Raw genomic sequence first — 23,962 nt, 5'->3', positions numbered from 1 at the left:
AGGGTACGAACTATGACCTTTGCTCTCTTTGCGGAGCCTGTTTGGGTGAGGGACTTGCTGGTGGGGGGTGTTGTCAGCGTGTCAAGGATCCATTAATATTCATTAGGGGCGTTAACGCAGAGCGTCCCTGCACACACCTCACTAGATCCGCTGCCGCAGCTAAAGAGGATACCCAGGCAGCTAATCTTATTAGTAGAGGAGCTGCGTCACCGCATTCATCATACGTAATGACACAATTAATCAAAGGGCCCGGGGTGTCTGCTTTGAGAGGGTCGGCTGGCCGGCCGATGCATCTGGCTGTCGATTGCATCTCATTGCATAATTGGTGTCCTCTCTCCTCTCTGATCTTTACCTGCCCTGACAGCCCCTCTGGACCGACTTCCCGCTGCCGACAGGTAGGGGGCACCGCCCTGCAGTCTCCACAATCAGTTGTGTTTACAGACGCTCCTCTACTTACAAATGAGATACGTTAAGAATGGCCATTCATAATTTTAAATGTTCGCAAGTGGTTATTTAACAGTACTTTAAGGCTATACGCAAGTACAAAGAACTAGGATGCTGGGAGTACGCACGTTACACTGCTGTGCGGCGAGAATAGCAGTCAGAAGTCGTACTAGGCTGAATTGGCACGCAGAAAAAAAAACTGATGTTGTGGACAGGAAACGTGAGCCCAATGAACAAAATTTAGATTTACGGTCCTATTCATTCGTATGTCTGAAAGTTCATAAGTTGAAAGTGTGTAAGTAGAGCAGCGTCTGTACTTGTTTGTTATTTAGACGTTTTTATGGGAGTTTGTGGAAACCATATGGAAGTTGTAGAAAGTGGCCCACGTCTGTCTGGGACATGGGGCTGGCAGAGAAGGAAGCAGACCAGCGCACATCACCACCTTAAACAATCCCATGGTCTTCCCTTCCATGGAAGCACACGACGTAGTAACGAAGACACAGTCACTCTCGCGGTGTGTAAAGTTTAACTGTCTCATGGACAATTTTCTGTCCCACTTAATAAAAATCAACAACGTGTAACAGATTGCAGGCAGTCCATCAGTGAAGGACAGGGCTAATTTAAATAAATTGGGACTTTAAAAAGCAGATCAGGCAGTGAATACCCAGTCCAGCCATACAGCGGCACCGTGCAGTGCTGTGAACATATTATGCTTCTCAAGAAAAATAAAAGGTCCCCTAAAAATTAAGCTGCCAACCAACAGTAAAAGGTCACCCTATTCTCATGATTTATTAACAATGCACTTATACTAAGAACTAAAATACCTAGTATACATCATTTAAGTGCGACTCCAGAGAAAAATCCATGTTATTACAAGCATCCTAAATGACTTTGAAAACAAATAAGTTTAAGAGGGAAAAAGACCATATCCCTAATGAGGTTCCGGTATGTAAACTATACTGGAAAATTCCGTCAGTAAAAAAATAGAAACGATTTTACCTTGTAAGACTAACTCAGCATCTCACACGGAACCGCAGGATGAATACAGCAGAATGACAGCAAACTGTCCTGATCCAGAGAGGGCTGACCAGAGTGGGCCCCCCCCCAACACCACCCACCTCACTCATGCAACACGCTGTACATGCTGACACGCACACATGCACAGTGCACTTACACACATACACACTTACCGCCCTCTGCTTCTTCAGCATCCTCTTCTTCTGGCTGAGCAGGCGCACCAGCTGGGGGTTGTTCTCCTGATCTGAGCGGCGCTGGTGGTTCTGCCGGTGGTGCCGGTGGTTGTGGCCGGCCAGTCGGGCCTTGCGTGGGCCCAGACTCAGCCCATTCGGCACCCGACCCGGCCTCTTCTTGTGCAGCGGTCCGGGCCGGCTCGCAATGCGATCCTGGGGCTTGATGGACATGTCCTTCTGTGGAGAGGAAAACACACAAACAGGAATTCAGCATCCGTCAGTGGGAACCAGGGGCGCCGTCCCATAACTGTAAGGCCGACCGACTCGGGGACACAGAAAAATCACAGGAGCTTTAAACAGGCAGTGAAAAGGCAGTTTACAAAGGGGAATGAGACGGATCGTAATAGCAAAAGGGCGAAGTTACGGGAACTGAAATCGAGAAAAGCGGCCTGGCCAGGAAAAACCATGGAGAACGGTGCCCCGGTAAATCAGCCCCCCGACACCAAGGCTGAGAAGCTGCCTACCAATTGCTATAGTCCCACAAGCTGATACCATCACTCACAGTCATGCAGCGGACCAGGGAGGGGCTAATACGGGGAGAAATGGGAGCCCCCCCCACTCCAAAATTCTCTACAGATCCAAACACGACCAGAATGGGTCCCGACTCAAGGGGTCGAATGAGCCATGGTCATGGGTCATTTGGCACAGAGTGGAATGTTTCAACCGAGCACATCGCATACTTACATGGCCTCCTGCAGCTCAGCACAGAGGAGACTGAGAGATGGAGAAAAGAAAAGCTGATGAACGTGTGAGGCTTTGCAGGTCAAGGACCTACAAAGACCTTGAGATGCCCTGTAATACTGAGAATGGCACAGAGAAGGGGGAAGGGCTTTAGAGCATCAGGGCGGATATCCACCCTGAAATGACCTGAGACCTCAAGGAGGTTGGATGCACTGGAACACAGACCGCAACATGTTCACAGACGGGGTACCGAACGTGATAAATCGATTTGCTCACTGGAAGGGTCATTTGGCTGTCCATTTCATGTTATCAGCTCACTGGTCAGCATGGAAACACTGGGGTCATGTGCGATACTGAGATGGCTTCGTTAACCTGATGACAAACCGGGGATTTATTACGAGCCAGTGAGGGTCTGGGTGCAGTGTTCAGCCTTTACATGTAGTCCCACTTCAGTTTAATGCCCCCCCCCCCGCCACCCACCATTTGGAGAAGTGCAACCTTAACAAAGCGGGGAAACTTACGCTAGGAAAATAACAGCTGGAGTTTTACAAGTGTCAAGCCAACCGATACATTAGGGCCCAACCAGCGCTGTCACCATCCCATTACAGCACTGACCACGGACAGCTGAAGTCTGTTTTTCAATGCTTTTTAATTGCACCCTACATGTAGTTTTAGGCCAGCTGGGTCTCAATTCCTGTTTACATCGTAAGAGGCTGATGTAGTGTGTTGGTGCCCCGATCCAGTTGTGGTCCCCTCAGTAATCTTTAGAGCGGTTCCGCACCGAAAAACTGAAACTGCTGATGGCCCAGCTCTCCTGCAGACCCATCTGCGAGCCTGCCACCCCTCAAGTGGACCCGTGGCGACGGCATCTCTCTGCCGGGCCTGGCTCAGCTTGGCTCAGCTCAGCAGGCGGCGGATTCATCCTGACCGCGGGGGACGGCACAGGCAGGACAGGAAGACAGGATGTCCTAAGCACTCATAGGACAGGAAAGGAATGTACTGGCAGGGTCCAATAACAAAGCAGCATCACGTTCCCAATCAGAGCTTAAATATGCACAGGAGGCGCCAAGGATGCCCTTCAGCTACACGATGAGCCACAGATCCATCCCCACTGCTGGACTCTCGCTGAGGTGGTGAAGCTCTCACTCGTGCCCAAGGGCACCACGTCAGCGGCGGCACCCAGCAGTTGAGAGCCTTCCGACAGATTAAATCTGGACAAACCGAGAGGGACAACTCGAGTGCTCCGAAGTCAGTCCATCTCAGCTGCGGGGAACATGGGGAACACCGACCTTTCACAAACGAGTCCCCAGAACCTGCCTGTTTCCCTGAGACCAAACACAAACACTCAGCCTTTAGCAGTTACATGCAGGGAGACAACGACTGTGGCAAAATGACTCTCAGATGCTTCGCAAGGTAAAAACAAAACAAAAACCCTGAGTAATAGGTTACAGCTGAATGGCTTGTATTCATAGGCGATTTGTTCAAATAAATTAAATAACAGGAATAATAAGTCAGAGCGATGTTTGACAATTAACTGATCTGCCTTTGACGGCAGGCAGTCTGTGGGGCTCCCCGTCCCGTGTGGAAGCTCGTGAGAGGCTGGGGGGACCAGGATACACCATCAGTGGGCCTCTGCATGGAATCAGCACATGTGGTGTCGAAAGGGGCTTCCGGAGCTTTCCATTCTGATGATATAGTAACCAAATCCCATGAATGCAGTGCCTTACGGCCATCACTGGTACATCACCTCCACTCCGAAAGCCGGCTGAGGGTGAACACAGGACCTGTCTGGCATTAGGGTGACAGAGTGGATTCAGCAGGGTTGGGGGAGGGGCACCTTGTTAAGCTGTTCGTAGGTACAGTTGCCATGGGGATATGAGGCTGATTGGCCCGACAGGTCTCAGTGGGCCTCGGTGGGGGTCCGCTTCCATGAAGCCAGCCCCCCAGTGGACACTGCGGTCTAACCTGAGGACCCCCAGACACCATCATTAAACCCAGAAGGAGTTTCAAACCTGACATTGGCAAACCACTGGGAAACTGGGGGGGTGACATTATGAACATCAAGGTGGTCTTCTGGGGTCACACCTCCCTACCACACCTTCCAGACATTAAAGCTTGGTATTTCTGAATGTTTTTCAAAAGCAATGCAATTCTGGTATTTTTAAATCATGGTGCTAAAATTTGCAGAGCGCACGTGTGTGGGCGGGTCCCACAGTAAATTTCGGCAAGATTTCAACCATAGTTCACTGTATTTTCTTCAGACCACCTTGGCCTAAAATTCCTGCTTCGCGGCAGAACACTGGCCTCCGATTGACCATCCTGGCCTTTGCAGTCGGAGACGCACTTGGCCGAACCGCCAGTCTGACAGAGCGTATGAATAAGTGAGAGCCATACTGGGGACCCCACGGGACAGGCTCACCCCACGGGACAGGCTCACCCCCACCCCCCACCAGAGAGGTTCTGGAATCCCCCATATCACAGAGTACCCTGAAGTCATGGGTAAAACCAGACAGGGTTAAAAATTTATTTATGGAGCCATCAACGCTGGAGCATCACAGATTAGTGGCCATCCCAGCGAAGCGAGCGGACTGGATTCGCGTGGCCCCACTGACAGGCATTTATTTTATTTTATCTGACCACCTCCCCCCCCCCCCGTATCTGTCTGTCAGCGGGCTGCCAAGGCAGAGAGAGGGGGCTGAATGTTTCAGCGCTGAATAAAGGCGAAGGGCTGTTCGTTCCATACCATCAACCTGGCCCGTCTGCAGGGAGAAAAGGAGGAACACCTAAGATGTCCCAGTAAAATAAGATAGGGATGCTACTCCGACCCCTAGAGAATCCATGTCGATCTTCCAGGGCGGGGGTGCCTCAAATAATAATGGCTCTGCCCAGAGACACATGACAATGCCCCCCTCGCCATCCTCACCCAGAAAAAGAGCATCCAGCTCCTAATAAGAACCACAGCAAGAGGGCGCTATAGACTCCAGAGGCTAAATCAGCACATCACTGGGGCAGAGAAACGTCACGCTCCCCTGGACTCCAGCTTTCCCGCAGTCACGCCTGGCCTCCAGGTTATGTACCTTCCACTAGCACAGTGTGCACTCCCATTTATATCTGCTGACAGCACTCGTCTTCCCATAAACCTCCGGGACAAAGTGAAACAGTCCCCCACATCACCCTTTATTAATTAACAAAAAAAAAAAGATTTCTGCTGTATTTAAATAAAGACATGGAAACGAAAGACATCAAATGTCGTTTAGCAGAAGTGCACCCACTGACAGATTAAACAGGCAAGAGCAGACCTCACAGAGCTAAGCGAGAGTGATCACATGCAGGGCTCATAGTAACGGCACATTTACGCTCATTAAATAAACATGAGGGCTGTTCTGCATCAATCTGCAGAGATACAGCCTTGCATTTTCTGCTATTAATTATTCGTGACCCAGCCCGAGTCTGCTCTGGAGGACCGAGAGACATAACTGATGACCTTCCGCGCTGACAGCAACGACACGGCTCGATGGGAGGGGGGGTACAGACGCCATCCCATGGAGGCGACAAGTGAAGGGGGTCAGGAAAATGGGGAGGCGTGTCACATGTCACAAAGAATAGCTGACTTTTTTTAATAATACAATTTTAAGAACCTGCACTGTAGCCTTACACATTCAGAGCAGTGATACATAACCACTGAAATAATGCATTTGCATGCCCCCTGTTGGCCACAAACAGTTACTACACCGGGGGGGATGGGGAGAAGGTGACTGGGGGCCCCAGAAACAACAAAACCAGTCCCGCTGTAAGGTTAAAGGTTCAAATCCGACCCCCATTCTATGCAGCCTACGACCTGTCCAAACCCGCTCACTACTCTGGCCATGACAATCAGTTAAACAATGAATGGATGGAACTTGGAAAAAATGAATAGCATATGAGGATGTTTGTTTCTATCCGTTAAGACAAAGAATAACATACAAAACTGGCTACAACATCAAATAAGCATCCATTTAAATGCTATTAAACAGCAGGGATTCAAATGTGAACTGGTGTGAAGGACAACGAGGTTCAGTGCATTCACCATCATAGCAGCGCAATTCCAGTAATTTAACATCTTCCTTTAAATCAGACTTGTGCTTCAGATAATTGCCATTAATCTGGATCTTAAGCTCAGTTTTCTGGTCGAAGGTGCTTGTGAAACGTGTGTATAACAGTGGAAGCCAAAATCACAATTAAAAATTCACGCTCTGCAAAATGAATAATTTTCATAGTGGGGATATAAAAACACGGGCAGTTACACAGGGGCCACTCTACGCTTGTCACATTTAACGGGTCAAGTTGTTTAACAGCTGCTCTGTAAAATCAAAGTAGTAGACATCCATTTGTGCCGTGAGAGCTGTTTAAAGTTTTTACTGGGCCTTCAATGCTCTCAGGATCCACAGTGGTCAAATGTAGCCGCGAATAGGAGACCATTTTCAGGACATGATCCGTGCCCCGGATATTAAAGAAAAAACAGCTGGGAAGATCCCATTTGGATGATGACCAGATGAACATCACATGCTCTCGACAGCGCATTCCGGCCTCTACAGCCAGGCTTCTCCCAGGAATGCAGATTACACACCGCAGAGTCCGTCCTGGTAAAAACGGAAAGATTTTCCAGATGATTCCTGTGGCGTTCCAATTAATCAAGCAGCCCCCCCCCACTAATCCAGCCTCACGTCACCTTTACCAGGATACACCTCATTTGGGGAAATGCTCCATAAACCACAGCACCCCCCTGGTGCTACCAGTGGCTCAATGCGAAGGAGGAGAGCAAAATAAATAAGAAACACAAGTGGGTCTGCTATCTTCCAACATCCCCAGGAAAAGGCCATAAAAATGAGCCCAGCACACCAGACCCATGACAACAAAAGGGTGGGCAGTGCGGACACACCAGACCCCAACCCTCAATGCAGATCGGTCCCAATTCCACTTGCCAGCCCTTCTCCTTCGATAAAAGCCTTGGGTGGACACCGTCTTTCAGTACGTCAGCAGCTCTGGCTTTGGTTCTCGCCGTCCTTCCAGCACGTAAAAAGTGACTTCCCCTGCCCTCAGCCTGGAGCGTGACAAGGAAGTATTTAAGGATCCAAAGGGGGGCGGGGGGGGGGGGGATTGGTGGCTGGTGGACATACCCATAAAATGTTTTGCCAGGTCACCGTGTGCAGCCAGGCCATTGTGGGCATGACATGGCACGCAGGCCGATCTCCCAATTATTCCCCAGCATATGGGGTCTAGCAGGCCCACCACAGGTGGGAGGACACTGGGACCTACTGGAAAACCTTTCAGACCGTGTCATCGTCGTGTCCAGAGCCACTGTCGCTCAGAAAGAACCAGGAGGAGGCCGGCAGAAGTTAGCACGCTGTCCCCCCCCCCCCCTCCCAGAGGTGCGTCAGAGACTGGCACACTAAGCAGGACACGGTCATAGCGCTAAACTGGCGCGGGCTGTTTTTTTTTTTATGGAAACAGCTGTGGTTGCTAAGCAACAAGGTATGAAAACCAGACCATCACACCACACCGGTGAGGCCAGAAGTTGGCCTTCAAAAGATGCAGCAATGAGGGGTGAGGTGGGGGGGAGGGTCACCCAGTGCATATACACAGTTAAGACAATCATCAATCTGCAAATGACATGTTTCACGCAGAAATCAATTCATGGGATCGCCCTGTTCACAGGCCTTTCAAATTGCAGCTCGTTGGCACACAGCAGGCAGAGGCTCATCCCCTCCGTGTTGTCCGACACGTAAATGGCACGATTGTTCATTCCCGCAGCAGCAGAGGGAAATATGCTCTGGTGTCCACACAGACAGGACCACATTGAATAAGCGGTGATTAAAAGCCCAGGAATGCAGTGACATGCACCTCGTTACAGACTGAGGGAAACACTCTCTCTCTGCGTGACGAACATCTGGAGTGGAGGACAACATCTCAGCAGGATGGCAAACATCGTATCAGCCTACACGCTTATCACACGGGGGGCAGGTGAGTGTGAAGGTAAAGTCCTTGTTTCTCAAGGGGGGTGGGGGGTGAACCTTGGGTCTGCTTGTCACTAACTGAAAAGTGCCTCCGCCAGTTCACACCCCTCCCCCCGCAGCAGCCGGGGAGGGTTGAGGCAGCCACTGTAAGGTGAGCCGAGAGATTCCCTCTAGATCCCGCTTAAAAGTGCAGCCAGAGATCGGCAGCTGCCACTGAGACTAGGACATTAAACACGGAGCGTCTCCAGACACTTCAGGCGTGCAGGTTTGGCCTGGACCTCGAAATACAGACCCGAAATTCTCTGTACTGTAGCCGAGAACTTTCTACTACTTTTTTTTTTTTTTTTTTTACAAAAACGAAGGCAGCCAAAGTACATATCCCTTCTGTGGGAGCATGCTGTTAATTGCCCTGAGCACCACTCACACTCCACAACACTCCTCTTGCTGCCAAGTAAACAATTGCGTCCATCATGACGAGGAACATTTTACACTCTCTTTTCCATACTAATCATTCGGAAACGAATAACAGTAGCTTCATCTTAGCTGCACACACAATTCCTGCTTTTAATCAAGCTTCTAATTCAATTAACTTCCAACTGCTGAGAGAATATTCCTCCAGTCCGGGAGATGAGGTCTCTGACATCTCTGTACGTGGGTGATTTGCTCCTGAATATCCGGAACATTGCCTGGGTAAAGAAATCCTTGATTTGCAGTTCCCGCCCAGCCTCTGTGTGCCAGCGAACGCAAGGGACATTTCAACACTTCATTTCCATGCTGCCGGCCACAATGGCTGATATCGGCACAGACACACTGTCTGACGGTACTGAGGACAGTTTGTGGTTTCCGATACTGTTTTTGCACCTGCTTTTGTATTCAATCTTGAAAGCTTGAAAAGTGAAATTATTCGGACGAGAAGGCTGAACGATCAGTTGTTATCCCTTCATCCATGGTGGCAGTGATTTAGGGAACGGGGAGGGTGGCCCCCGTTTGTGTGATAGCGGTCTCATCTGCAGGCTCACCGTAAAAAACATCAAAGCAGAGCCCACCAAACCGTGTCGCCTGGCTGGCACTAAGTGTTCACTCTGCACAATGTAACACCCTGCTGGCAGCAGGGATTTAGTCCAGGAGGTTTGCTGAGCATGGGAGGAGACTGGGGCCAGGCTGGCTGGAGTGAGGAAAGCACTCCCCGGCGACCCACGAGCTGAGCATCGGCCTACAAACCTGCAGGGCGACTTGATACTCCCCAGCCGGCATCTGATGCAATTTTGCTCCCATCTAACGTTTACCACAGAAAGTGGCACAGTGCGCCCCCTGGAGGCACAGTCCAGACAGGACGGCTTCACATCCATTAACTCGGCGTCATTCCCGTGTTTAAATCTGACTGCACCGACTGTCGGTGGGGAGACAGACTCGGGCCACCAGTTGGAGTGGCCAGCAGCAGGCGTGTCCCGCAGGGCTCGGCACTCTGGAATGCGGAGTGTGGCCAAGACTGTGGCCCATATGCGTTTCAGAGAAGACCTTCCATAAGTCAGGCAATGGTGACCTGCATTTACACAGCTGCTCAGCGACACTAAAGAGTGATTTACTCCTGCCTGGGTAACCATCATCACAAATGTGAAACCCAGCTTTCATTTGGATGAAACGGCACTTGGGATTTTGCAGAAAGAAAACAAAAGTAAGCAGAAATAAAACGCAGGATTCTGTCTTATGTGGCCAAAAGCATTTACATAAATTACCGAGCACCTTGCCATATCAAGTCCATCACACAACAGCCTTTCGTCATAACAATCGCCACCCGACGCAACTCTGAGCTTAGGCAGAATGTGTGCAGGCCCTACGGGAACTAAATTATTAACAAAACCCAGAAAGGTCTTGTTTGAAACCTCTAAGGATCAGTCAAACAATTCACAATGAATTATGCAAAGTGGGTCTGAACAAAGAAGTCGCCATTTCCCCTGGGGGGCAGCATTGCGAGGGACAGGTGTACAGTGTCACAGCAGTGAATCACGAGCAACTGTTACGCCTGTCTGACAACGTCCCCCCCCCCGTCCTCGTCGACTGAAATTAACCTTCGCACCAAAGGGTAGGGAACATGTCCCAGCAGCAAGACACTTAGACGGGATGGTTCACGGTCCATGCCCTGTCTCCAAGTTAAAATTGCTTTGTCAACATCACAGCGAAAAGGTTGGGCGCAGTGCAGTAAAAGGTAACATTTTCCCCCACCGCTCCGCAGCCAATGACCCCAAGCCAGACCTTGAGCCCCTCCCTGCCAGAAAACCCCTACCCTCCTATGGTGGCTCTGCAAAGTGCTTAGGTCTAGCCACTTCTTTTCAGGTATATTTCATGCACCCTGCTACAGCTACAGGCCCACGGTTTGGGTGTCTTCAATGCGTCATCTTTCCCTATTTTCTGCAGGTAGGGAGAGCTCCTGAAAGTCCCCCCCCCCACCCCAACCTTTCTAAGGAGAGCTCATAAAGGATGCATCATCTACTACATGGCACCCTGCAGGCATGCGCTGTATAACACCCATCAAACCTGTGGTGAGAATGGAGCCTTCCAAGCCACTCCCCATCACCTGGCACCATCCGCCTGGGCTCCTGCATGTATGGAAAGACTCCTTTGAGGAACCTTTTCATGGCGGCTTCTCTCTCTCTCCCTCTCTCTTCCCATCTCTCAGCCCGCAGAAGTGCGCTGGATCCGGAGACCCTCCAGGCAAAGACAGACACTTCGGGAAAATGGCCAAAAAGGGCAAGTTTGATCTCGAACCGTCATGGTGCTGATTGAAAGTAGAGGAAAATAACATGGGGACAAATGGCAGGTGGCAGGCAGTGCGGGGCGGGGTGGCATGAGTAATGAGCAGGCTGGGGAGGTCGGTGACACAATAAATGCCAGCACTAGACCGAGGGGTGGTGAAGGGGGGGGAGTGGCAGCCAGCTACCATGAGGAGGCTCATGGTAATAAAATAACAGACTGGCGCAGGTCAGCTGCCAGTCACGCTGACAGACAAGCAGAGCGCAGTGTAGTTAGAGCATAGCGGAGCATTTTCTAATCGCAAGTGACAGCACGCACTCAAAGCCCTGCCCCCACAGCTACAGGGAGCTGAACGGCGCTCGGAGAGGCGAGCTCACCCTGCATGGCCAGGAGCCTTGGCGGGGGCAGATGGAGAAAGATCAAAATTAAGTCGCCATTTAGCATTTAATCAAAATCCTACTTTAAATGCTAATTTCCCAGGCACAGAGTATCACGGCTCTTGCCGAGGGCCAGTGTATCACTCTGTGACGTACGCACCACTGAAGATGTCTTATATTTTTGCCGACCACTGGCTCTGAGAATGAGATATGGACTTAATCGGACCAGGGCTGGACACACCAAACCCTTGCTAATGTGGATGATAGTGTGGCACTCACATGAGTGCCAATGCTCATCAATAAATAATAATAATAATAATAATAATAATAATAATAATAATAATAATCATCATCATCATCATAACAACCTTAAGTAGTCAACAGTACTGCTTCCCAACTGCTTCCTCTTTTCTGCTTCCACCCAGGGGCCTCATGTATAAGACATGTGTAGAATTCACACTAAAACATGGCATACGGACAAAACTAGGAATGTGTGTAAGCAAGAAAAAATCCAGATGCATAAAACGCACATTCCCTTTATAAATCCCAATGAGCGCGAAATTTTACGTACGTGAACGAGCCCACAGCCACCACCCCCCGACCCGCCCATGATTATGCATATTTGCATACGCAAATCTTTATAAATACGCACTTTGTTCTGTTTTTCTTAAACAACAATAGATAAACCACGTGAGAAAAAAAGTATTTTAGCGAGTTTGAAGCGCAGGTCATGTTAACAGAAATCGAGAAAAGAAAAGTTATATTATTTGGTGGTTTAATTAGTGGCATCAGCACTAAAGTTGACGGAGCGGCAGAACGTGGTGGAGTCAGTTAAAAGTGTTTTTATCTATTCGCACGGTGGCCGAAATTAAAAAGAAGTGGTCCGACATTAAAGTCGACGTGAAAAAACGAGTGGCGGCTCACCATAAGAGTCTTAACGGCACAGGCGGAGGGAGCGGAATCCCCGGTCTCTCACTTTCTCGGGTGAGGGGGACGCCGATGTCAACGCGGGTTAGTTTTTCTCGTAGCATACTTGGTTGAATTACTTGCATGTTTATGAATAACAAGTAGGGCGCAGATGCGGTGTTACTTTTGTTTATTCTGTTTGTTTATTCTTACAGACAAAAGTACAAGAGGTGCCCCCAGTGCCGAGGACGACACAGGCGGTGATGGTGCTGCTGTGCTGAGCACATCTTTGGGCGCTGGCTGCACACATTCCCGTGCCTCGGAAACCGGAGGGCGACCATCCGGCCGTGTGCTGTGCTGTCACAAAATCCAATAGTCCATGCTGTAAGATATGTTGCCAATGAATTAAAACATCTAAATGATACGCTGTGTGATATTTACAACACATTAAAAGAATTAGTTAAAAAAATAAATGCGGTGTTTGGTTACCTGTTGTACATGCTTTCTATTACATTAATGAGACGCATGTTCAAATCGTACATAATTTGTACATTAATAGAGTGAAAGTGCTTTCTATTTACATAAGCAAGTTCGTTCTCTGAAGGTTCTTTTATAGCAATGCGAGTGCAGTCGATGGCTCCGATTACATTGGGAAAACCGGACATCGCTGCAAATTACGCTTTAATATTTGCCTGTTCAACCACAGTGTAAGAAAAATTTATATATCTGGGTGACAAGCGGATTATGCCGTCCCATTCAGCAGGCATGGCGCGACTTGGTGTTGAGTAAATTACTATGATCCCTGAATACGCGCTCTCTTCCAATTCTTCCATAAACTACGTCTTCCAATAACGCAAGAGCTGCCATGGCAGCTGTAATAGTTCGGTCATTTTCTGCACCGTTTTATTGTTACAAATTGAATAAAAATCAGGTGCCGTACATTTGTAAAAAACATACAATTAATGTCGGTGTATTGGATAAAGTCAACGTCATGATTGTGAGTTTAAAAAGGGAGACCACAGTAGCAATGACTTACCACTGGGAGCCGTCCGTGTACAAATCCGAGCAGAAACGTGCGTACGGCATGTGTGGAGCTGCCGTGAGAATGTGCGTAGCGGTACGCCAAGTTTCGTTTTTATACATCTCGACGTGAGCGTGGAAACGGACGTACGCAACATTTTCGTACGTACGCACCATTTATACATGAAGCCCCAGCTCTCTTCCAGACAGTCCACACTGTTCTCATCCATCTCCTGAGCAAAAACATGGACTGTCTGCAGGACTCCAAGGACCGGGTTGGGAAACACTGGTCTACAGTGTGACTCAATCCAGTAGCAGCATGATGCTACCATTAGGCCCTTAATCCCAATTGCCCCAGGCATCCTGACTGACCCTGATCTCTAACAAAGGTGGCTGCTAAATAAATTAATGTATTAATATATGAATGTGGAAAAAAGAGAAACAATAATGAATAAATCAAGTTTAAGATGGAAATCACAAAAATAGCTATAAGCAGAGATTTAATACTGTGAAAACAGCACAATGAAGGAGCACAGAGATGACATCCTTTAATTAGTACTTAAAGCCAGAGACTAGGCCAGCAGAAGAGCTCATGTCATAATTACCCACGTTCAGCAATTGAAAGTTAATTGATTTAATCCATTAACTCAAACATAGTTTCAGAATGTGTCTAAACAGCAGCTGTCCACCAAGCTCCACGACTGATGTGTGTGTGTGCATATATTTCAAATGAAATTTCAAATGAGTTTAAGATCTTTTCACACTACACCAGGAAATTACACCGCTATGATACCCCAACGCCCTTCCCCCGGCACCCAAACTCTTTTTATTTCTGATGCTATTAAGCGCAATTGACTATAATTAGCATTATTTCTAGAGATGGCAAGACGTGCCATTAGAAAAGCTCAAGGAGTAATTATGAGCTACCCACTCCCGCCTCCCCCCTCCACAAACACAGGGGGCGCCGAGGCACACGCGAAGGCCAGCTGATAAGCCGGCGATGACCCGCCGATGGGAAGTCCAGCCGACAGCTCCCCGGGAAGAGGCCAGACCTCCTCAGTGCAGGGTGGCAGAGCGGCGGGTCCTGGTGAGGCCCCGGCGGGCCCCCATTCATCACAGCCACGCCGGCGTCCTTTAAAGGTTAGGCTATGAGGACGCGTCGAGCGCTGCCCTTTCTCTTGATATATTTTCAATTACTAACCCATGCAGCGTGCCTTCAGTGAATACAATGAGCTTGGCGAAGGTCAAACGGTCTGAACTTTAATTAACAAGCCGCTCTATTATGTTATCCAGCTGCTCTTCACTTGTTTAGATTAGATTTCTGTTATTTGCGTAGACTCCTCCTACCTCCTTGCAGACTCTTGGCTAACTCCCCCCCCAGGCATGACAACCAGGAAGGCAGTATGTTTTGTCAAAACCCCTTTTTTGGCTGAGACCCTTCTAAGAGAACACAGAAAGGTGACTGATTCATCAGGAGGCGATGCATAAAGAAAAGAACAAACACTTTTTGCAATCACTTCAGGCCATCGTTTATAACCACGCCGATGCGCTACCCTGGCTCAGAACCGGAACCGCATCCCAGGAGCCGCCACAGCTTTAAGGAAATGTGTGCGGACGCATGCCGGGAACAATGGCAGATTTGATTACATAATTTCAGGACACTCCACGCATTGCCAAAGCAGAAAAATGAGAGCAGAGGAGTCTTTGTTCATGGCAGGACAGCACTGCTTCTGAGACACGTTGCGCAGAGGATGGCCGCTAATTGGGGCCCCTCCCCCCACCCCCCATCCCCACAAAGAATAATGCTAATGACAGTCTGGAGGAAAAACGATAAGGGACTGGCTCCGGAAATCTGGAAAACAAATATTAGACCGCCGTTTCAAACAAGCGTCGACCACAATTTGTAAAGGGCTCCACTTGCTGGCCAATCGAAACCTCTTAAATCTCTCTGAGAATTGGCAATGATAGATCCTGACAATGAACCATCTGTGTAAACAGCAAATTAAGCATCTTAGACAAGTACAGTCTTCTGAATCCCTGAGACAAGTTCTGTTTCAATTAGTGCTTCTAATGAAAAATTACAGAAGAGGGGAATACTATAAAGCCTTACCCATGGTCCCCCCACCTTTATTCACATGTTTCAGCACCCCCCCTTCCCCGTGGATCGTCAGGAACCCCGCAGGTGAGGGGGCGCTGACCCGGCTGAGACCCCTGCCATCCTTCTCTGCCAGAAGGTCGCAACGAATAGCCAGAGGCACATACCACTGGCAAACTCTTCTCAAAAGAAATGCCGCAAATTAATACATGGCTATTGTATTTATTAATCTATGGACTCGTGTCATAGGTCGAAGCCGTCTCACTACAAATTCCATCGAAACGTCATGCTTGGCTTTGACTTCCAGGCATTTGACGAGTTAAACGCCGTCACAGGAGCCCATTAACCAGCATCTAGTGCTGGCTAATTGCTGTTTATATTGCTGTTTATTGCGTAACCTATTAAAAGTAATTCTCCACTGCTGTCACATAAAAAGCCTGCCATACCGGGAGAGCGAGCTCTGACCTGCTGGGTGAGATTTCGTAAATAATCATTATGGTAACCTGCGGCAGAACATGCCGACCTGCAACCAAACCCTTTTTAGTCACACATGCAAGTGCCCAAATTATTTCTGCAAGTTCCAGGTGAGAAAATGACATGAGCCAATCAGAATGTGTGCTGACAGGGAGTGAGGGAGGGGGGTGGCTGTAACAACAGGGTAAAAAGAAAGGGAGACCCACTACAGCACAGGAAATCATCAAGTGAACTTAACATAAAAGATACCGCAGTTGGGCAGGATGAAGGCTGGCAATGCGGTGACATCTGACCTGGCAGATCAATAACATTCCTGCATGCATCACAATGTAGCGACATCATATTCCAATTCATAGTAAACAAATATGATTTTTTTTAAAATAATCTTTCCCTCTGATGGGCTGCCTGACTGAACCCCAACAGGTCACCACGTGACGACACGCCGCCCCCAGCACCACATTCCAGCATGAGGTACGGTGCCCTCCGCCAAGGTGAGCCGGCATTCCTGTCTGCGGGGCACACTTAGCGCTGCGCTCCGCTTCAGACTGCGAGGTGAACCCCATTTGTGGGAATTAAAGGCGTCAGCAGGAAATGGCTGGTCACCACGGAGCAGGCCCTATCGTTTCATTACCGTCCATGAGAATCGTTAGGACAGCAGTTTGATGGTCACTTTGAAGATGGGGAGACATTTAGGAAAAAAAAACACTGAGGAAGTCTGAAGGTGACCAAAGTAGGACAGAACGAGCCCCCCCTGTAGACAGCGATGACTCGCCACATGTGAAAAGGACACATGGCACCTTCTCGTTTTTCCTTGCTAATTCTGCTGCTCCCCCAACATCCACATTACCGCCACGCCCTCTACTGGCCTCCCATGGCATTGGAGACTCCATCCAGCAGACCAGGACTGGTTTGCACTTTTGAGAATCATCTCTCAGACTGATACACGCCCGAGCATGCAGAGGAGCACCATCGCGCACGTCGGCATCGCCTTACACCAGTCACATGTGGCGACCCGGGGGAGGACACACACACGTAAGAGCATGCCCCGCTGTTTTTTTATCACATCCTCCAGGTACTATCATCATGTGCTGGGAGGGGGGCTGTCCTTCCGGCTGGTGCTAGGCCAAGCCACACGGCTCCCTGGTAGTTTCACACCAATGTCTCCAGGTCCTACTGACAGTCGGTTAAGTGAAAGCGGAATGTATTAATACAGAAACAGCTCAAAGAATGCAGGTGACTCTCCAGGGTGAGTGATTTTTTTATAGATATTATACATGTCACACAGTAAATTAGCACATAGCAGGGTAATCTGGTGGCTGTGAAGGCTGATGCACAGTGTAGTACGTGAAGGAAATCCCTTCTTTGGGCAGACGCTGAGCCCAACTCTAATCCGCAAATACAGCACAACTCTGTGCCCACCCACCCAAACAAATCCTTCACCTATGTAAATAGGTCTCAGGGGGGGGCACACGTATGTCCTGATGACGAGGTGACAGCTTCAGATGGAAACCGCTTCACTCCCTTAGCCTGGGAGAGGATCAGTCCTGAACCCCCCTCCCCCCTGCATCCCCACATCCATCATTTGCAGCGACTCCCAGCTGTGCAGGCCTGATACAGCAGCAGTTCTCAGTAAATCACGCCACGTTAGAGAGACACTGGGAAATGCGGCGCCGCGGGGCGCCAGTAAACAAAGAGGCCCCAAAAGGCGGCAGCCCGGGTTACAGAAATCCCTCGCTTGATTTCATCCACGTTAATCAGTAAAGCGAAAGTCCACAGTTACCGGCGGCAAGATGCTGGTCCCCACATTGTAAGGATGCCTGCAATGCGAGTGCGAGATTCCCTGCAGGCCAAAGTCAGGGGGCGTTGATGCATGAGGTCCGCGAGAGAGAGCGGGGCGAAAACTACTAGCTGTAAAAAGAGCACGCTCGGCCTGTGGCCGTGCAGTAAACATGCAGCGTCCTGTATACAGCAAGAAGCCCCCCGCGGATTCCCTTTGCTGTGATCTGGTAATATCACTCTGAAATGGTACAGAAATCCTGCAGCTTTGAACAAGGCCCAGACAAATGTTTACTGGCGTAAACAGCAATCTGACGAGCCGGGCAGGTCCGCACCCCCGATGGCAGCGGCCAGAGGCTTTCGGTAGCTGTCAGGCCAGCCCCTGTCCCACCCCCATAGGCCACTCCAGACTGTTTATGAGCTTTTCGAACACTGGAAGCCGCACGCTTTCCTGCATGGTTGCTCGTCCTGACGAGAGACAGGCATGGGGCGGCCATATACCGGGGACAGACTGTGGGGGGGTTTGGGGCTACCTCCGTGACATCGACAGGGGGGGGAGGATCACACACACACGCACAAACACACACACACCTCCCTCTCACTAAGAGGCAGGGACTCTCCTCATTGCCCTGGAATGGCAGGCTTGATATTTTCCACCACTGCTATTCTTATACCACAAAATATAACAGATGATGTTGATATAAATGCAAAAAGAAAAAAACGTTAAAAACAAAGCGAGGTACGACCAGCCCCTTTTCTAACAATACGCCATGAGGAAATGGTATTTCACCAAAATCCACCATGTCCTACAGAAGATACTGAAGGCAAAAAACCAGCAGAAAATCTACCATGAAAAGGGATCTGTAAACTAGGTCACATTGTATTTGCCCTTATAGAACTTACAGAGATTACAAACATGCTTCCATAACACAATAACTAATAAGTCACTCCACTGGAGAGAGACACATGCACACACAAACATACACACACACACACACGCAGAAAGTTTGCTTGCCAGGGGGACAAAAAACACTGAATGATTTTCTCCACGCAAAAACAACTTGCGCAAAACAATACATCTCTGATTTCATTCAGAACAAACAAAAACAAAAAAATGAATCTCTTTTCCCGGATGAGCCATCTGACACTGGGCTGGGTGACAAACAAAGAAGGGTTCCTGCTTTTCAAACCTAAGAAGGCGGGGGCTCAAGGCCAGCGAGTGTTCAAGTAGAACAGTCGTAACCATGGCCACTCATAACCCCTGGGCAGCCCTTGATGGGGGGCCTGGGGCCCGCTGTGTCAGCGCGCCTGAAATGGAAACGCCCCGTCTGACCGCGTCCACATTTAGATGGAGTCTCAAGCACTTTAATTACGCATAGCTGGGGAGCCGCCAAATCCAATAAAGAAATGTAACACTGTATGCGTCTCCCACCCTGTACTTCCTGGGACAGGCTCTGGGATCCCATGCTGGAAAATCGCTTAGAGAGGACAGACAGACGGACGGACGGGTGTAACTGAGTCATCAGACACTGTCCCTTCAGAGCAGTTATTTCCTTCATCCTGGGCTATTTGTTTACAGATGGGGGGCGGGGGTATATGCTCCACTGGACCATAGTCAAACATGACGAAGGGAGGGGCAGGAGAGATCCACATCTGTGCATCATGGCAGAAAATCAGGGCCACGCTGATCAAAGTCTCGGAATCAAAGTTCGAGTGCTGGTCTGTTAGCGATTTGATTAAATGGCGACGGCAACCTCCCACAGAGGTTAACTCCAAACTGCACTTATGCCACGGAAAATGCACGACTGGGGGACAGGCAATGATCCTAATGCTCTCAACGCCACTACTCAAGGCTAGAATGCCAGCCAGGCCCTAAGAGGTGCCCCCCCTGTAAATTACCACAGTCATTCTGGTCCTCTTCCCCCCACTGTCTCGCCGCTCTCATGTGAGGCCAAACCTTTGGACGGACTAGTGTCCTGATGGAAATACAGTTCCCAAGGGAAAAATGAACCGGCTTGAAAGTCTGCTTAGAAATGAGCATTATGCAATTACCACAAAGTTTGCAATAAAAAATAAGTGCAATATTCATAAATAAGAGCTCAAAATGCATAAAATCCCAATGCAGGCGCCTGAAACTGAACAGTGCCCAAACTGCAGTTATTAGAAACGGATGAGGAGAGGATTTTCATAATGAGGTCAGATTAATCTAGCAGCCCACTGGCTCACAATGGAAGCCCTGTAAAATGGCCCCACCCACTGGCCCCTCAACCCTGCCTAATCTGGCAACCCCCACCCCCACCCCCTCCTTGGATGATGTGAAACCTCACACTCTGTGGCGATACCCCCCACCATCGGGGGAGGCATACTACATGTGGGCCCAGGCCATCGCCACAGTAACCACAGCATCAGAGCGGGCCGCAGCTGCCATTGCAGGCCCGCGAGACCCTCACCCCCCCCCCCCCCCAGGCTGGACAGGATGGCGCACTCTGCTTTCCACTTCATTAAACAAATCACTTGTAGCCCACTTCACCGCACGACGCAAGATCGACAGGCGCTGCAGAAGGGGCCTTCTTCAGACAGCCTGGCCTCTGAATCTACCGGCAAGCAGGGAGGGCCAGCTGGCGTCACCATGGTGATGGGGGGCAGCACGTATGGAATGTAGTAATTCACTGGAGTAAACACAAACACCCATCCTTCAAAGACAGAAAGGTGGAAAGGTCCAGTAGACGTTTCGCACTCCAGACCAGAAAAAGCACGTAGGGTCAAGCCAAGAACAACACGGTCATGTTTGTGTCTTTATGGAAGGAAAGCCCATCACAGAGCCAGGTAACCTAATGACAATGCACAGAAGACAGTGGCACAATGGTCATCGTGGTCAAGCACTCAGGGGGATTCCTGATGTGAGAATTCAGGTTTCGGCCCAAAGGCACAGCACCGTGCAAGCCGTACACTGAGGAATCTTGATTTAAGAATTTCATCCCCGAGGTACGGCATGGTCAGGCACTCACAGGGAATGCCGATGCAGAATTCAGCTTTCGGCCCGAGGTATGGCGTGGTCGGGCGTTTACGGGGAATCCCGATGTGAGAATTCAGGTTTCGGCCTGAGGTACAGTGCAGTTAGGTACTCATGGCTGTTAACAGCAGGCAAGGGACCCACCGACTAGAACAGAGAGAGTGGCGTATCCTGCACTCTGCCTCCAGGGCCCTTTAATGTTTATGATAAGACAGGCCCTATGTCCCGCATTATACAGCCTCTCATTACTAAGACATCTGAGGCACACCAGGTACTGGTTCTTGTTAATGTACCGCTGTCCTGACTACAAGAGGCGACGGGTAAAATGAGGTTAAATCACGGAAATGACACAGCTTGTTATTCTGTGTAAAACATTACGTACTAGAATTTCCCGCCTGGGATCAATAAAGTATATCTACCTACCTACCTACCTGCACACCTAGAATCTTAATGCACTGTACTGGAATGAAGCAGGTGTCTGGATATTAGATAGAATTACACATGACATGAGCAGCATGTGATCTCACACATATGACACACACCTGACTTAAGTATCACACGACATCTCACATAACATGAACATTACACAAACATGCGAGTTTCCATACATGTACCTGTCCAGCGCTCGAATCTACTGACCCAAGCTCATTCGGGACTTATAAACCTGTGACATTGGGCACTGGCGCTGATTAATGTCGGCCTTGGCGGTGCTCTTAAGGTTCAATTCCTGATGCTCTATATGGATCAGAGATGAACTTTAATCTCATTCTGCTTGAACTGTCTGTCAGAAACAGGCTACTGTCGCTGCGGACGGACAGATAAACCGCATGGGATAATACATCAGGATCAGGGGGTGGTGAGGCTTACATGGGCAGGAGGCCTCTTTAAACAAGAACATACTCGACACGCCCTTGAGGTGCAGCCGCTCTCCACAGGAACACGGTCTTACATCAGCTACCTATCTAGCTGACAAGAGAGGACCCCCCCCCACCCTGCAACTACCATGATTCCATTCCATTATGCGGTGTGCTCGCCATTGTCGTCAAAGCCACGGGGCCGGCCTCCTCACCACAACGCTCACTGTGCCCTGCGGTGTCCGTCACCCTGGAAGTTTTAAAAACATCCGTAATGCAGCCGGGAGACTCAAATGGAAAAACAGGGTGAATAAATCAAAGGGCCACATACAAGCATAAACTGTTAAATCTCTGAGACATCAGGCCGCCATAGGCGGACAAGCCTTAAGTCCTGCGGTCCCCCAGGGACCCCTCCATATCAGAGATGAATTACGAAGGAGATAAAACACCCGGCTGGTCAGAGGCAGGCAAATACTAGTGGGGGGTGGGGGGGTGGGGTTAGAAAGACTCATGGATTTTTGATTCCTGGAGGTGATGCGTGGGTGGAGATTGATGAGCAGTGCTAAGCCATTAAGATGTCCACATGTGGCAGGGCTTTTTAGGCAGACCAATGTCTTTAACAGGCTCCATAAATCCCTGTGGTGAGAGTAAGGATTAAAACCCACGGCAGAGGGGCTGCCACCACGGTCAGGCTGAGAGGAGCCTGGCCCAGGAACGGGAAACGGGCACATGGCAGCGGGAAAACGATAATCCCTAAACAAACAGCCATACCAACACACTGATAGCCGTGTTCACATCTGGCCAGGCTCAGCCAAAAAGAGAGGATGTTTTGTTTTGGAGAAAATGTACTGGTTTTATAATTTGCCTGTTTCTCTGGTTGTAGAACCCCCCTTTGTCTTATTTTCTGGGAGACAGAGAAAAGCCTCTCAATCTGGAATACCCCACTCCACAGCTTCACAAAACATTCAGCTCAACATGATGCAGTTTACTGATCAGCAAGTACAACAGCTGGACCCTCACTTCAGGCACGCTTAGAAATTTCAACCCATCATCGTCACACATCTCAGACGGAGACACACACACGCAAAAAAAAAAAAAAACACACCATAAAAGTTTGTAACACGCTGGAGGGAATTGTCAGATTTTAACAGCACTCTGAGCACATACAGCCATGTCTAGGCACTCTTCACTCAGATAAAGTAACTGGGCACTGCCAAATTAAAGAAAGCAGGAATGATTTTTTTCTTCTTTTTAAAATGATAAGGAAAATTATGAAAATCAGACACAGGTACATTTGGAAAGTGCAGAGCGGCTAAGGCTGCTGGTCCGTCTGGGTTACAGCACCACATGATTCCAGCTTACCGCTCTTCAATAATAACCTGCTGAAACACCAGCATTTTAAAGGAGGAGCCAGACACCCAGAGCCTGCAAAAGTATTAACCTCGAACGTGTTTCACCTCTCAGCAAGCAGTGTGTGAATCCAACGCAGCCAAAACAGACTGGGAGTCACAAGTCGATCTGTGACAATAACACATAAGCACGTTAAACATCACTGTAAATGCATTTCACTATTCTTCAGATATAGTGTAAAAACATAATCTCCATAAATGCATGGCTGGTTACTATGCCAATCACTGCGTTGGTGGGCGTGCACATGCAGGTACAGCGTGGCCGCTTACGTCAAGCTACCGTCGATCATGACTGGCGCTAATGATTGCAGCGCCAATTACGGTGGGTTCTCTGCAGTGCTCATTGTCATGCAGACTCGTCTGCTGGTCATGTACCTGGGGGGGCGGGGGCTTGGAAAAAAAATTAGTCTGGCGGCTAGGAAACCCTGTCCTTGATGGCGTGTGAAGTGAATGCTGAAAGAGGACAGTCTGGTCTCTCTTTTACTCCTTCCCCTTGCCCCCCCCCCCCCCCCCAGGGGGAACCGGTTTTGCATGGTAAACAGCCCTTTCATCCATCCATCCATCCATCCATCCAACCAATCAGGGGTGAGTTTCTCAAAGCCTTCTTAACACTATGTCGTTCGTAAGTTCTATATTTTAACATGAAATTACAAACGACGTAACACTAAGGAGACTTTGGGAAACTCACCCCAGGACAGGGTTGCTTGGACGAGGTAAACAGAACATTTATTTATTTTCAGATGGTTGAGCGCCAGCGGGGATCAACTTCATTTATCTCCCCTTTTTATTCCCAAAGATAAATGTTTGTATTCCAAAAATCTGCATCACAATCAAATATATTATCAAGATGTTTTTTATTATGCTTCCCAAGTTTCAGCAAAAATAACCCATTCCAAGAAAAAGAAACACCGCTACTTGG

General features: G+C 49.1%; 1 protein-coding gene across 13 annotated transcripts in view; it reads right to left on the bottom strand.

Annotated features, from left to right (window-relative positions):
* Positions 1–23,962, bottom strand: part of auts2a (activator of transcription and developmental regulator AUTS2 a) — a 242,992-nt gene that overhangs the window by 189,650 nt on the left and 29,380 nt on the right. For 12 of the 13 annotated variants that reach the window (XM_049016632.1, XM_049016631.1, XM_049016634.1 and 9 more), the window contains one exon: positions 1,635–1,871. In XM_049016632.1, coding sequence (XP_048872589.1) covers positions 1,635–1,871 — 237 coding nt within the window. Of the gene's footprint in view, positions 1–1,634; positions 1,872–10,903; positions 10,923–23,962 lie in introns of those variants that run through there. The other variant, XM_049016643.1, reaches the window with a different exon arrangement.

The sequence above is a fragment of the Brienomyrus brachyistius genome, chromosome 6 (genome assembly GCF_023856365.1).
Source record: "Brienomyrus brachyistius isolate T26 chromosome 6, BBRACH_0.4, whole genome shotgun sequence".
In the NCBI taxonomy this organism is placed as follows: domain Eukaryota; kingdom Metazoa; phylum Chordata; class Actinopteri; order Osteoglossiformes; family Mormyridae; genus Brienomyrus; species Brienomyrus brachyistius.
This window is presented reverse-complemented; position numbering and strand designations above follow the sequence as displayed.